This window comes from Notamacropus eugenii, chromosome 3, assembly GCF_028372415.1.
Source record: "Notamacropus eugenii isolate mMacEug1 chromosome 3, mMacEug1.pri_v2, whole genome shotgun sequence".
Lineage (NCBI taxonomy): Eukaryota > Metazoa > Chordata > Mammalia > Diprotodontia > Macropodidae > Notamacropus > Notamacropus eugenii.
The window spans coordinates 433,608,006-433,621,025 of NC_092874.1; the positions used below are offsets into that span (position 1 = coordinate 433,608,006).

A 13,020-nucleotide genomic window follows, 5' to 3' on the forward strand; every position below is an offset into this window, starting at 1 on the left:
GCATCCTTTGTACAGGGCATCTTCTCTGGCCAGAGGAGATCACTGGCTCCCTTCTTGTCACCAGTATTACTTTCCAGTGGCTGAGGAAGTCACAGAGGTCTTGATATATATCAATCCACATAATTTCCATTACCTGGGAAAAAATAGTTGCTTCTCATTTAAAAATAAAGAAATAGAGGCAAAGAAAAAGAAATAGTATTACTTTCTCAAGGTTTTTTGAGAAGGTGGAGGAAGAGCCAAGAGTGTAAAAACTGTGAGTTCCTCAGCTGGGGCTTTTTAATTCCCCTATAATGGCTCTCCATAGACAGACTCTCTCATTTGGGTGATTAGGCAGTTCTGGACACCAGGCAATTACGGTCTGCTGAGAAAGAGTAGCTAGCTATACGCGGCTAGCACCATCCAGCCCCACATATGGAATGCATCATGCATTAAAATAGAAGGCTGGAGGCCCCTCTGGGTGAAAGAGATAATATAAGGGGGCCAAGGGAGTTACTCATCATTTTCCAGGTTAGAGATTTATGACCTTTCTGAAACATAGCAATAAGGAACGGCCATATCCAGATTTTGAGTAATATTTGCCACAAAGAAGCAGAATTCAAAATTTCCTGGCACAGACATGGAGAGATCTTTAGAGCAAGATCTGGTCAGTATTTTGAAATGGTTAAGAGTTAAGCCATATCAAACAGGGTGATTGGTTGGTGATTATGTTCTCCAACCTAATTTAAAATAAAATGAAAAAGAAAAGTAGCACAGCACAAAGAACACCAGCATTGAAAGGAGTCTTCTGAGACCATCCAGTCCAATGCTCTCATCTGACAGATGAGGAAATGAGGTTACTTGGTTCACATAGGTCACTGTCTTTGCAAGCACCAGAACCCAGGCTTCCTGGCACTTTTTTCCATTATTCCATGTTTTCTCTGTGCACTATCAGGGGACATGGGAGCTCCCTGGGACTGGATGAAGAGAGAAGGGTTTTAAATGGAATTTTTAATTAACCTTGGCAGCTTCAAACATTATATAAAGCACACAGGACTCAAACTCAAGGAACACCTTTAATTTAAAAAGGCATTTTTGAGTGAGATACCCCCTTTCTTTCTGCATCTGTGCAAGAATATGTGTCAACTTCCTAAGGACTGCCTGTCTGAGAATCAGCCCTGACCTTGGCCTATTAAATCTATATTTTAACTGCCTATCTCCAGGCTGACTGAATCCTAAGACAGTAAGTGCTAACACTAGCCCTCTACCTCACAGAATTTTGGTGAAGAAGGAACTTACATAAACTTAAAGCATTGGAGAAACGTTGAATTGTTATTCTTACTGGTTTCTTGGGCCAGTGGTTTTGAAGGGGAGAGTTTGACGGGGAGAGGCCATAGTTATGGTCCTACATGTTTATTAAAGCAACCACAAAAGGAGACAGGAGAAGGATGAAGTTGCTGATGACTTCATTTGTTAAATAAAGACCAAATGGTAAATGAACGGGCGAGTCATGACCAACACAAGAGCATAACCTATCAAAGTCTGCTCTAGGTTGGCATTTACCCCACAGAGAACTAGGAACCAAACCCTAGACAACAAGTTTAAACACAACCCACCCACCCTGACACAGAAAAGCCAAACTTATGGTAAGCACAAGAATCGAATAGGTGTGTTATTAAGACTGCTAATCACTTATTAAAGTCTTGAGATTGGGTTTCTTGGCTCCTCATGCTCTATCTGTGGAATAAACAGGCAAGTCCCAGGTGAGAGGAAAACAAAGACCAGGAACTCCCTGCTTTTTAACAGCCTGTTCCTTCCATATCACAGACAAAGGTTATAGCGGAAAAGTTGTGTAACAAGAACAGAAACACTTCTCAGGCAAACCCCTCTGAGACATTCTGACGATCTGTGGAAAAAGTTTTGGATGAGTTCCTGGGTCTCAGAAACAAGTTTATTGTTGGATATATCACTTGAGGCTGCCTTGCTTCACTTTTTATAGCATGAAGGCTATAGGTGCTGGTATTCTTTTATATACATATACATATATATATACACATATATATCATATATAAATACACACACATATATACGTATATGTATGTATGTACATGTGTATATGTGTGTGTGTATGAAAACCAGTTGTGAAAAAATTGTTTAAAGGAAAATACAGGTAAGAAAATTTTAGTGACATTAATCATATTAATAAAGAACTCCATATGCGATGGTTGGCTTCAGAATTTCACTTTCCCAGTAGTAACAACTTTGCATTATACTAGATGACACTAAGTTCCTTTTCTGGACTCTAAAAACCTCATAGAAAATAAGTTTCATCATGAATTCCTTGTTTCCTTCAAAATTCTGCTCAAGCTCTGTCTTCTATGTGAGATTTTTCCTGCTCTCCCCAGCAGCTAGGGCCCTCCCCCCCAAAGTAACAACTTTGCATTTATTTTGTGTATATTGCTACAAGTAGACGCTACCTCCCTGGATAAAATGTAAGCTTCTCGAGGACAGCGAATCTTTTATTATTGTCTTTGTATTCCCAGTACCTGGCACACAGTAGATGCTTATTACTGAAAATATGTTGATTGGAAATTCAAAACCCTCTGAAGTTATGAATGAAAGGTCCACTTCATAATATTCAGAGAGACCCCACACAAGCATCTGTGGTAAAGGATGCATCTCCACCTGACCACCACCTCCACCATCCTCAGACTCAAGAATGCGAGTTAACTTGGTAAATTCAGCAGGACCCCACTGGACAAAGATGCCTGGGGACCTCCAACTGCAGACACAGAAAGAAAGGGGGAAAATGTGCCCAAGGAAGAAAAATGTCTCATTCTCATCACAAGGAGAACAATGAGCCAAAACACAAACTCCCAGCGTATAACTGGAAGCCTGTTCTTCTCTGCCCAGCCTCACAGCTAACACAAGAAGGGAGAGCTTTGTTCCTGTTGTTGTTTTCCCACTATAGAGGAACAGAGAAAAAGAAAAGGACTGAAGGAAAAAGTGATTTCATGAGGGAATTTAAAATGGCCATTTTTAGCTTTGAAGAGTCGTCCTAAAACAATGACAACTATGGATGACATGATTCAGTGTGAAAAATATTGTGATATGTACTAAGAAAAATTCATATTCTGTAGAAAGACAGAAATATAATTGGATTTGTCATGTCAAAGTATTTGTATCAGGTTTGTAGATAATATGGAATGACATGCTCCTCTGCTAATAAAGACTAAGTTGGCCAAGTAAATAAACTCTTTTTCTACTGTAAGGAAATACGTGCACCAATGAAGCAATCTTTTCAGCACAAAAGAAACTTAATACCCTAACCACATGAAAAGTGATCTCTATGGGAATAGCAGAGTTGCTAAAATCCAAGTCAGTTTGTATTAAATCAACATGCATGTTTATGTAAAACAGACCTCTTTTAGAATGACCACCAACAGGAAATCATTTTGTTAAAACCAAAAAAGTGATACCTGTGCTTAATTTAATGTTTACTATCAAAAGTGTGAATCTAAAGGAATGATTCTTTGTTTCAAGACTAGAACTCATCTCATCAGTTCTCTGCTGAGACTATTGTAAACATGGTCTCTAAAGGAGTAAACATTATCAGAAGTGTAACAAGAAAAGAATGAGAGAGCTTTTGCATCCTGTCTTAAAATAACTCAATTCATTTTCACTAAACAAGAAGAGCTACATAAGACAAGGTAAACTTCTGACACTTGTGCCAAACCATTTCATTACGAAAATTAATGTGATTATACTCTTGTAACCTTAGCCACTGAAAGAAAGCAAGATGTGTTCCTTTGAAAGTAGGTAATCCAAAAGCCTGTATTTTCTACAGGGAAAAATGCACCCATGGAGTCCTAAACTGAGAGGGTATGAGCTACTTTGAAGACGCTATTGAAAACCAAAAATGGAAATAAAGTGCTTATGTCAATGTTCATAACAATATTCTTGGTGGTAGCTAAGAATGAAAATCAAAATGGGTATCCATCATTTGGGGAACGGCTAAAATAAAATTATGGCATATGAATATAACAGAATATTATGCAGTAAGACATGATGAATATGAAGAATTCAGGGACACGAGGTGAGACAGGTATAAACTGACAAAGAGCAAAATAAGCAAAGCCAATACAATATACAAAAGATTAAAATGTCTCTTAAAAAAAAAAGTAGAATTCTGAATTTAATGCAAACCAACCAAGGTCCTAGAGAAATGACGCTGAGCTCCCTCCCTCACCTCTCACAGCAGGGGTGCTGCATACTGTACACACTGTTCGATGTGCTCACTATATCAAACATTTTTAGTTAACTTTCTTTATCACAAGGGAGAGTTCACTCTGGAGTGGGAGTTGTAATGACTGCTATAAAGCCCAAAGATAACAATAAAATGCTTTTTCAGGGAAACTTAAACATTTGCTAGCAGATCACCACAATGATCTGCAACTCCCTCGAATCACACAGCTACCACCTTATTTCAGGCCCTTATCACCTCTCACCTTGTAAACTGCTCCTCTTTCCTTAAAGTCTCTCCTCATTCTAATCTGTCCTGTTCTCTCCTGCTAAGGTGACTTCCCTTTACACCACCCCCTACTCAGAAACTCCAGTGGCTCCCAATTGCCTCTAGGGTCAAATACACAGTCTTCTGGATCAAACTGAAGTAGTATTTGTAACATGCTTACGATGCCTGGCACATAGTGGGTGCTTAATAAATGCTTGCCCCGCTCTCCCACCTTTACCGTCTCCCTCCTCACCAGTATTTAAAGTCCATCACAAGCCTCTCTTTCTAGTCGTCTTATACTGTCCTCCCCTCAACATCCCTCTCCCCACTCTGACTTTGCACCTGCTATCCCTGCATCCCAAGAATGTTCTCCCTCTTCGTGTCTGCCTCCAGGTTCCTTGGATTCCTTCAAGACTCAGCTCACATTCTACTTTCCTCAGGAAGGGACTGGGTCTTTGCCAATCCCTTTAGCATCTGCTCTGTATATGGAGATCATATATAGCTGGTTATTTCTATGCTGTATTCTTCACTGGAGTTTTTGCCTTCTTGTGTATCCCAAAGTCTCAGCACAATGAATGGCACATGGTAAGAGCCTAATCAATGCTTGCTGACTGACTCAAATCTTAAACACACATCATCCAAGTGAAGTATAACACAGGGATTAAACATAGGAAATTGGGGAGAAGAGGGAGGAGGAATCCTACCATGAACTTCATGACACCAAGATGGAATCTATGACAGCTTCATGTTTGTCAAATTAGGAGTTAAACTGCAAACTTTCCCTAGAATTCCATCGGAAGGGTGCCTCTCTCACTGGAGGTTCAAAGGATTTGGAAAAGAAGATTCAAGATTAAAGAATGGGAACTGCCTTTGAAACCCAACCCTTCTCTCCACCCCCTGAATACGCCTAGAAGCCAGGAGCAGGTGGACAGGGCAAACAATTCCCAAATCATAATAGGAAGTACAGATGTAGCACAATTTCACACACAGCTTGAATGTAACGATCAGGACCCATCAAAGATCATAGGTCAAAAAAGGCCCTGGTGAAACTCAGTGTTAGAAGGACTAAAAAAATACGCAGAAGGAAATCACACATGGCATATGTACATGTGTAAAAATAAAAGAGACAATATCTTAAAGACTATTTATTTTTAAAACCTGCCACAACTATGGTCTAAAAATACATTAGACAGTCTCCATTACCATGGACAACATCCCAGCTCTATTTTTAGAACCTTTTTGGAAAGATCAAAGCTAAAAGGCCCTTTTATTGGCTGCCTCCCAGAGTCCTAATCTTTGTTTACTTTTCATTTACTACACAAAGACAACTGGGGGTGGGGGAAATCTGCCTGGGTACCCCATCCCTTGGGAAATACACAGGACAAACCTAGGGGGAGGCAGACCAGGGAGGAAGAAGTCAGGCTAGAGAAACTGAAGCTGTGAGCAAAACTGCGAGGCTCCAATAACTGATAGGGATCCAAGGTAGGAAATTCAACTACCATAAACCAAGTCTTGATAGGCTGGTTCCTTTTTGGCAAGAATAGTGTGGGTCAGAGAGCTTAAGTAGATGGAAAAAGAAAAGATCCTGAGCACCAGTGTTTCCAGATACCCTCAGCCCTCTCTTCTCATCCAAAGTCACTGCAAATCTGGCTCCATGTCTCTTGTAATATTTATGGGGATACAGAAGTCAAGTACAAGCCACCGAAGTGGTAAATAAAGCAAGTCAATTGGATGCAAAGTGACTTACTTTAGACGAACAAGCAGTACACTTGTCAAAGGCCAGGCTGACAGGAAGGACGTGATCAAACCTTGATAGAAACCCTCGGATCTGAAAACAAAACAGGAAAAATCCACATGAGTCTACAATTAAGAGATCCCCCAGATCCGAGTTTCATGCCTGTTAAGGAGTGGAACGGGGTCAGATATAGCAGCCCGGCCCCTTAGAAACAAAGGTGAATATAGAACACAGCCCTGAAAGCCCTCTGGGGGTGGCAGCTGCATGACCTTGATAATTTTTTACCATTAAGTTCACCTGTAGGTGTCTGACAATGTAAGGCAAAGACAGAGCAAAATGTCGAAATGCAAGCTGTTACTAATAAGTGGGAGAACAGCACCACCTGGAGTGTAAAACTCTTGATTGCAGTTGATTTGAGAAAAAAAATTTGGAAAGGGGAAATCCAGGACAAATGAGTTTCAAAATCTAATGGCTAAAAAAAGGAATTTAGACCAGTGGTGTCAAACCCAAAAACCAATAGGGAACACTAGCCACGCATAAGGATCCCTGTGGGCAGCATCACGGCTTATTTTCAAATGCAGTAATTATCTGTTTTCTGGTATTACTACTCTGTTAAATATTTCCCAATTACTTCATTTTAATCTGGTTTGAATCCCACTCTAGTGTCATGGGCTCCATGTGACCCACTGGTGAGTATCCAACACTTCTGATTTAGACCACTAGATACCTCTTAAAAAGTCAGTTCATGTTGCTCAAATGTCATGAGCTGATTCATTCTAAGTGCTCTACACGAGAAAGCATCCTTCATAGGGGTGTAAGGTAGGACAGGGGGCTATAAATCTGGAATGCTGCATATAGTACCCCCAAATTTTATTTATGGATAATTTGCTAAATATTTTTTTTCTCTCTTTTTGTTCTTTGTTGTAAGAATGGATCTCTTGGAAGGGCTGGGAGAGGATAAAATGGGAAATGTAGGTGGTATAAAAACAAAAGATATCAATAAAGTTGTATTTTATTAAAAATGCACTAATATAAGACAGCTTCAAAAACTTTTCAAAAAAGCAAAAACAAACAAAAGAAAGTGCCAGCGGAACAGCGTTTGGCTAATTACATGTCAGCATTTCCTAATCTGGAAAATGAAAGGTTAGGTGATCACTGGAACAGGTGATCTCTCAAGTCCCATCTGACAGAGAGCTGGTACAGTGAACAGAGTTCTAGATCCTGGAGACAAGAAGATCTGAGTACAAATTCAGCCTCGGACAATTACCAGCTGCACGATGCTGGGTAAGTCATTTAACTCTTCTCAGCCCCAGTTTCCTCGTGTGTAAAATGAGGACAATGACAGGTTTGTTGTGAGGATAAAATATTTGTAAAATGCTTCATAAAATTTGAAGTGCTACATAAATGCTAACTATTATTATTAACATTCAATAAGCCTATGAGTGTGCTTATAGCAAATATCAGACCATCCTATCACTGGTGGTGAACTCACAATCGGATGTACTTGGAGGAAGCGATTATCACAATATTTTAATGTATCTGGCCTATATAACAAGACCTAAAATTAATCCAAAATCAAAAAATGGAGCTTGTCTCTTTTAGAAATAATGTAAAGATAAGACCTCTCCCAAAGACTCATGATGGAAGATGCTGTCCACATCCAGAAAAAGAACGATGGCGTCTGAGGGCAGACTGAGGCATGCTGCTTGCTCTCTCTCTCTGTTTGATTCTTCTTTCTCATGGTTTCTCCCATTGGTTCTAATTCTTTTCTATATATTACACGTAAATGTGATGGTGGGGAGGGAGAGGGGAGAGGATGGGGAGGAAATCTGGAATTCATAATCTTATGGAAGTGAATGTTGAAACTAAAAATAAATAAATAAATGAAAGAATGACCAACGATTAATTAGAAATGATGATCATGAATCGTGGAAAAGGAGGCAGTCTCTCAGTTTCACATGTTTTAGCACCATGCTGACCATTTCCCAATGCCAGGCCCAAATCCTTGATGGCTGCCAGAGAAGGGCAGGGCAGAAACACTGTGTTCAGGGCCTCAGTGCCTCGGAATAGAGCCAGAAGAATTGTTTACACAAGGGCCACAATCACGTAAAAGAAAACAGAACTGAGAGACGTGAGAGTTCTAGTCCAGCCAGTGGCGACTAACGATGGTGAATGTCTCCCTCCTCTTGGCGGGGGGTGGGTGGGAGGCAGATGCAGAGGGAAGCTTTCTGTGGTTACATGGAGCCAACTGGCTGCTTGGTTTTTTGAAAGTATATTTACTCCAAAGAAGGATTCTGAGGGTTCTTTTAGCAGTCAAGGGAAGAAAAGGGAAAGGGGAGTGACAGCAATATAAAAAAAGAGCATCAATAAAACATTTGAAAATTAAATTTAAATTTAAAAAATGCAATAGCTCAGTACACCAATACCAAAGAGAGGCTAATAAATAACAATCCAAGTGGCCCATAGGAATATTGACCTTATGACTGGACTTGGCAACTACAGACATACAAGAATGTTGGACTGAAAGATTAGTTAGAGTCCCCTGTACCTCAGTACCAGTAAACGCTGTCTTCTGTACCACAGCTTGCCCTATTTCACTTTAATTAAAAAGCATATATAGGTATCATTGATAATTTAATCTCCAAAAGCTTACCACTTTTTGTATGTACACAGAAAAATACTGAGATGCCTCTGCTAAAATAGTTCATGTTGGGAAGAAGCGGGGGAGAGGGAGGGAGCAAGAAGAAGAAAACAGAGGGAAGGGTGGGGGAGGTGAGATGGGGAGAGAAGACAGGAGAGATGGGGAGGAGAGAAGGAGAGGAGGGAGAGATGAAATGAGAAAAGAAAATAAAGGAGGAAGAGAGGAAAGAGGGAAATAAGAGAGAAGGGAAGAGAGGGGAAGGGAAAGGGGGAAAGATAAGTAGAAAGAGAAAAAGAAAAGGAGAGAGTGGTGGAGAGAAGAGGAGGAGAAGAAGAAGAAAGAAGAATATTCTGTTAGGCAGCCTCTGCTACACAATCATCTGTGCAAAATAATGCCCCCAGAAGCTGGTTTTATTACAAAGAGGTGAAAATTTTCAGAAGGAACAGAGTTTAACGAAAACTGCAAGGTCATATATTCATAAAGATGAGAAAAAAAGGCCTAAATCTAAAGAGACCTATTCCAACTTAAAGTCAACTCAAACAGAGAGTCTCTTGAGGCACCTCAGTTGAATGACCTCCTTTTTTCTTTCAGGCATCTGACCTTAACCAAGGTCCAAACCAAAAGGCAGAAAAATCCATTTCTACAACTAAATACAGGAGAAGCCCCTGTCCGCAGTACAGCAATTCCAATTTTCCTTCTACTGCTTGGCCCCACCACCCTTCAGATTTCTTGTGTGGCTGACTACATTATTCCCCCACAACTTGTATTCAGAAACTGGCAAGGAGCAGGCAGAAGTGAGCTCCCAAACGTGTCTTTTAGCCCTTCTTTAGCTATACAGGCCCCCTCTAGGGAGCCCACAGGCAACAAGGGTCCTTGGACGCCAGAGTTTCTGAACCCAGTTGTGGCATCAGCCCCTTGGGCAGTAGGCTGTCAAGCCTATGAACCCATTCTCAGAATCATATTTTTAAATGCATAAAATAAAACACATAGATGGACTTGGAGTCCACATTTTTTGGATGTGGTCAATGCTGGAATTTGTTTTCTTTGATTGTAAAATATTTCTTACAAGGGTTTTGATTTCCTTTTGTTTTGTTTTTCCCCAATGGAGAAGGGTAGGGAGAGAAAACTGATTTTTGCTAATTAAAATAAAAAAACAATACAAAGTACTACAATAGAAACCAATTATTGAAATAAAGATCTTTTTCCTTCATCCAAGATCACAACTCTCTGAAATCTGTCAAGAGCCTGTGGTCTACAGAATCTTACTAGGTTCTTACCACCTTTAGAGATGCCTCCCAAGGCAATGCCCACTTGTGATCTTTCCTGGCAAAGACCCCACAGGTGTGTTCCAAATAACACTGAACTCTATCACAATGTGAAGTCATCACTCAGTCCACGACAGTCCACTGCACACTATTAGCCTGTCTTACCTAATGTGTGTTTCAACAGCATTAGGAGGGCTTCTCTAGATTGGGCCAACTGTTGCGAGATCTCAGCCCTTGCTATTTTCTATCTTGTGGCTCATATCAATCACTCCCCAATATGGAGCTGAGTCATTATCTACTCTCCTTTGTGACTCCTCCCTTGGTAATCTTTCTTCAAACAGTAATTTCCCTCCTACCTTCATTTTACAACCCTAAACTTGGCCTGGTACTACAGCAGCTTCTTTCCCCTGTCCCATTCCCAATTTTGATATTTAAACACAGATAGAACTCTAACTAAAAGAACAGAGTTAGTGTTACTGAGATGTGTGTGTTGAAGATCCACCATGTGACTCACGCACTAACTGTCTCCCCTCTAAAGTAGAAATGCTGAGTAACTGCTCATAACAAATAATCAAGGCAGATGATAAAAATTAAGACTAGAGAGTTTCAGTGTCTTTCAGTTGAATGTTACATCATGACAATGGGCAAGCTTGGCTCCAGACAAGAGGTGAGAAAATGTTCCTCTTCCCTTTTGTTCTGGAGGCTATGGATGTGATATATTGCATTAGTAGAGACACACACTGTATTACCTAGTGCTTTATTTCCTCTCTGTTATGTGCTATGGCTTACTGGATAAAGGAAGGATATGTTTGAAAATGAATGTGATTAAAACAAAAGACATGAAAAATTAAAATAAAAAATGTTTTTAGGGTTCTCAGGGTGGATAGAGACAGGCAGTCTGAATATGAGGAAGACCCGAGTTTAAATCCTGTCTGACAAATATTGGCTCTCAAACTTTAAGTGGCAACAGTAAAAAAGTTGTTCATAATGGTGAACAAGGTTAGAGCACATGTTAGTCATACTGACAAACAAAATGTACACATATGAAAAAATAAAATGTCTTTCAGACTTGCTCCCTTCTGATCTCGCATACGCCCACTATGTTTTTCTCCATCTCTAGCCAGTGAGATCATTGCAGTAGGCCTGATTGGGCTCTTGAGTAGCACACAGACAATTAGCTGTGATTCTAAACGCCTCCCTAAAAGACAAAAACATCTATGAGGAGGAAGAAGAGAGGAGAAGAAAAGTGTCGTTTTTTTAAATTCTCTACAACAAATATTAGTGTTCCATCCACAAAGATTTGTACAGTTTTGTTTGTATGATTCTAATGGGTTGGTCATGCAGATGCCTGCAATGCCAACTGCATGTTATAAGCCAGTCAGTCTTTCTTTTTAAAGTAACATTAATAAATGGCCATGGCACAGTTGGCACTGAAAATAATGTGTGCTAGCACAAGTAATCTAATAATAATGCATTTCGCATTTACATAGTACCTACTATGTGTGTTAGCACAAGTGATCTAATAATAATGCATTTCGCATTTACATAGCACCTACTATGTGGCAGACAGGGTGCTAAGCACTTTATAAATATTATCTCATTTGGTGCTCACAACAACCCTGGGAAGTAGGTACTACTATCATCCTCATTTGACATTTGAGGAAACTGAGGCAAACAGTGGTCAAATGGTTTGCCCAAAGTAACACAGCTAGTAAACGTCTTAGGTAACGTCTGAACATTTGACTCTAGGCATTATGCCATTATGGAAATCCAGAGCCCCCCTCAAAGAAATCATTTCAAAAAAGGACCCATTTATCTCTCCTATGCCAACCTATCCCCTGCTTGTGCCTCCTTACTTCTCATCCTCAGCACAGGAATAAGGGAAAAGGAAGTGGCAAGTGGACAGCTCTTCATGTGTAGAGGTCATCTTCTCCAATGCCTTCATTTTACAGATGAGAAAATTAAGGCCCAGAGAAGTTAAGGGAATTGCCCAACATTACACAATTCCTTAATGGCAGAGTCCAGACTAGGGCTCAGGGCTCTGTTTGTTATGTCCCACATGAAGACAAACATTATCTTGGCCCAGTTCAAAACCCACTTCCTTTCTAAAGCTATCCTCCCAAATCAATCATTCAATCAGGCTCTGGAGGTATAAAAACTAAAATGAATTAGTCATAGCTCTTAACAAGTTGATACTCCATAGAGGGAGTCAACATGTACATGAATGAGGATATACAGACTGAAGGTACAACAGATACACAGTAATTTCAGGCCCATGGGTGAGTCACTGCAAAGGCTTAGAGAAGAGAGATGGACCATGGCATGTGAAGAACATCAAAGCCAGTTTGGATGGACCACAGAATGTGTAAAGGATAGTAATGTATAATAAGGGTCAAAAAGTAGCATGGTACCTGGCACAGTGTAGGTGCTTAATAGATGTGTATCAATTGATTGATTGAGGAGGAAGTTGAGACCAGGGTGTGAAAGGCTTTAAATTCCAAACAGAAGCATTTATGTTTAATTCTAGAGGCAACTGGGGGCCACTGGAGATTAGTGAATTACAAGGGCATTGTCAGACCTGTACTTTGGTAGCTAGACGGAGGTGTGTTCGTCCTTCACATTCATCCTTCGTTGCCAAAGAAGACCATGCCACCAGAGAAATGATGACATGACTTGCACTTGACTTTGTTTTGAGTGAGAGAGGGCTGTGTAGGTCACCAGCCTCACTTCTCTGAATCCAATCAGGATGACTGGAGATGACCCAGGATGAGGCAATTGGGGTTAAGTAACTTGCCCAAGATCATACAGCTAGTGAGAGTCAAGTGTCTGAGGTGAGATTTGAACTCAGGCCCTCCTGACTCCTACACTGGTGCTCCATCCACTGCACCACCTA

At 40.4% G+C, this 13,020-nt stretch overlaps 1 protein-coding gene across 5 annotated transcripts in view; it reads right to left on the reverse strand.

Moving 5' to 3' along the window:
* ATG7 (autophagy related 7) overlaps nucleotides 1-13,020 on the reverse strand; it is a 242,198-nt gene that overhangs the window by 162,774 nt on the left and 66,404 nt on the right. For 4 of the 5 annotated variants that reach the window (XR_011964695.1, XR_011964696.1, XM_072598468.1 and 1 more), the window contains exon 17: nucleotides 6,234-6,314. The exons of the other annotated variant lie outside the window; for it this stretch is intronic. Coding sequence is in view for 2 of the 4 variants with exons in the window: in XM_072598468.1 (XP_072454569.1) it covers nucleotides 6,234-6,314 (81 nt within the window). In the remaining 2 variants the exon portion in view is untranslated. The remainder of the gene's footprint in view (nucleotides 1-6,233; nucleotides 6,315-13,020) is intronic. 5 annotated transcript variants of the gene reach the window in all.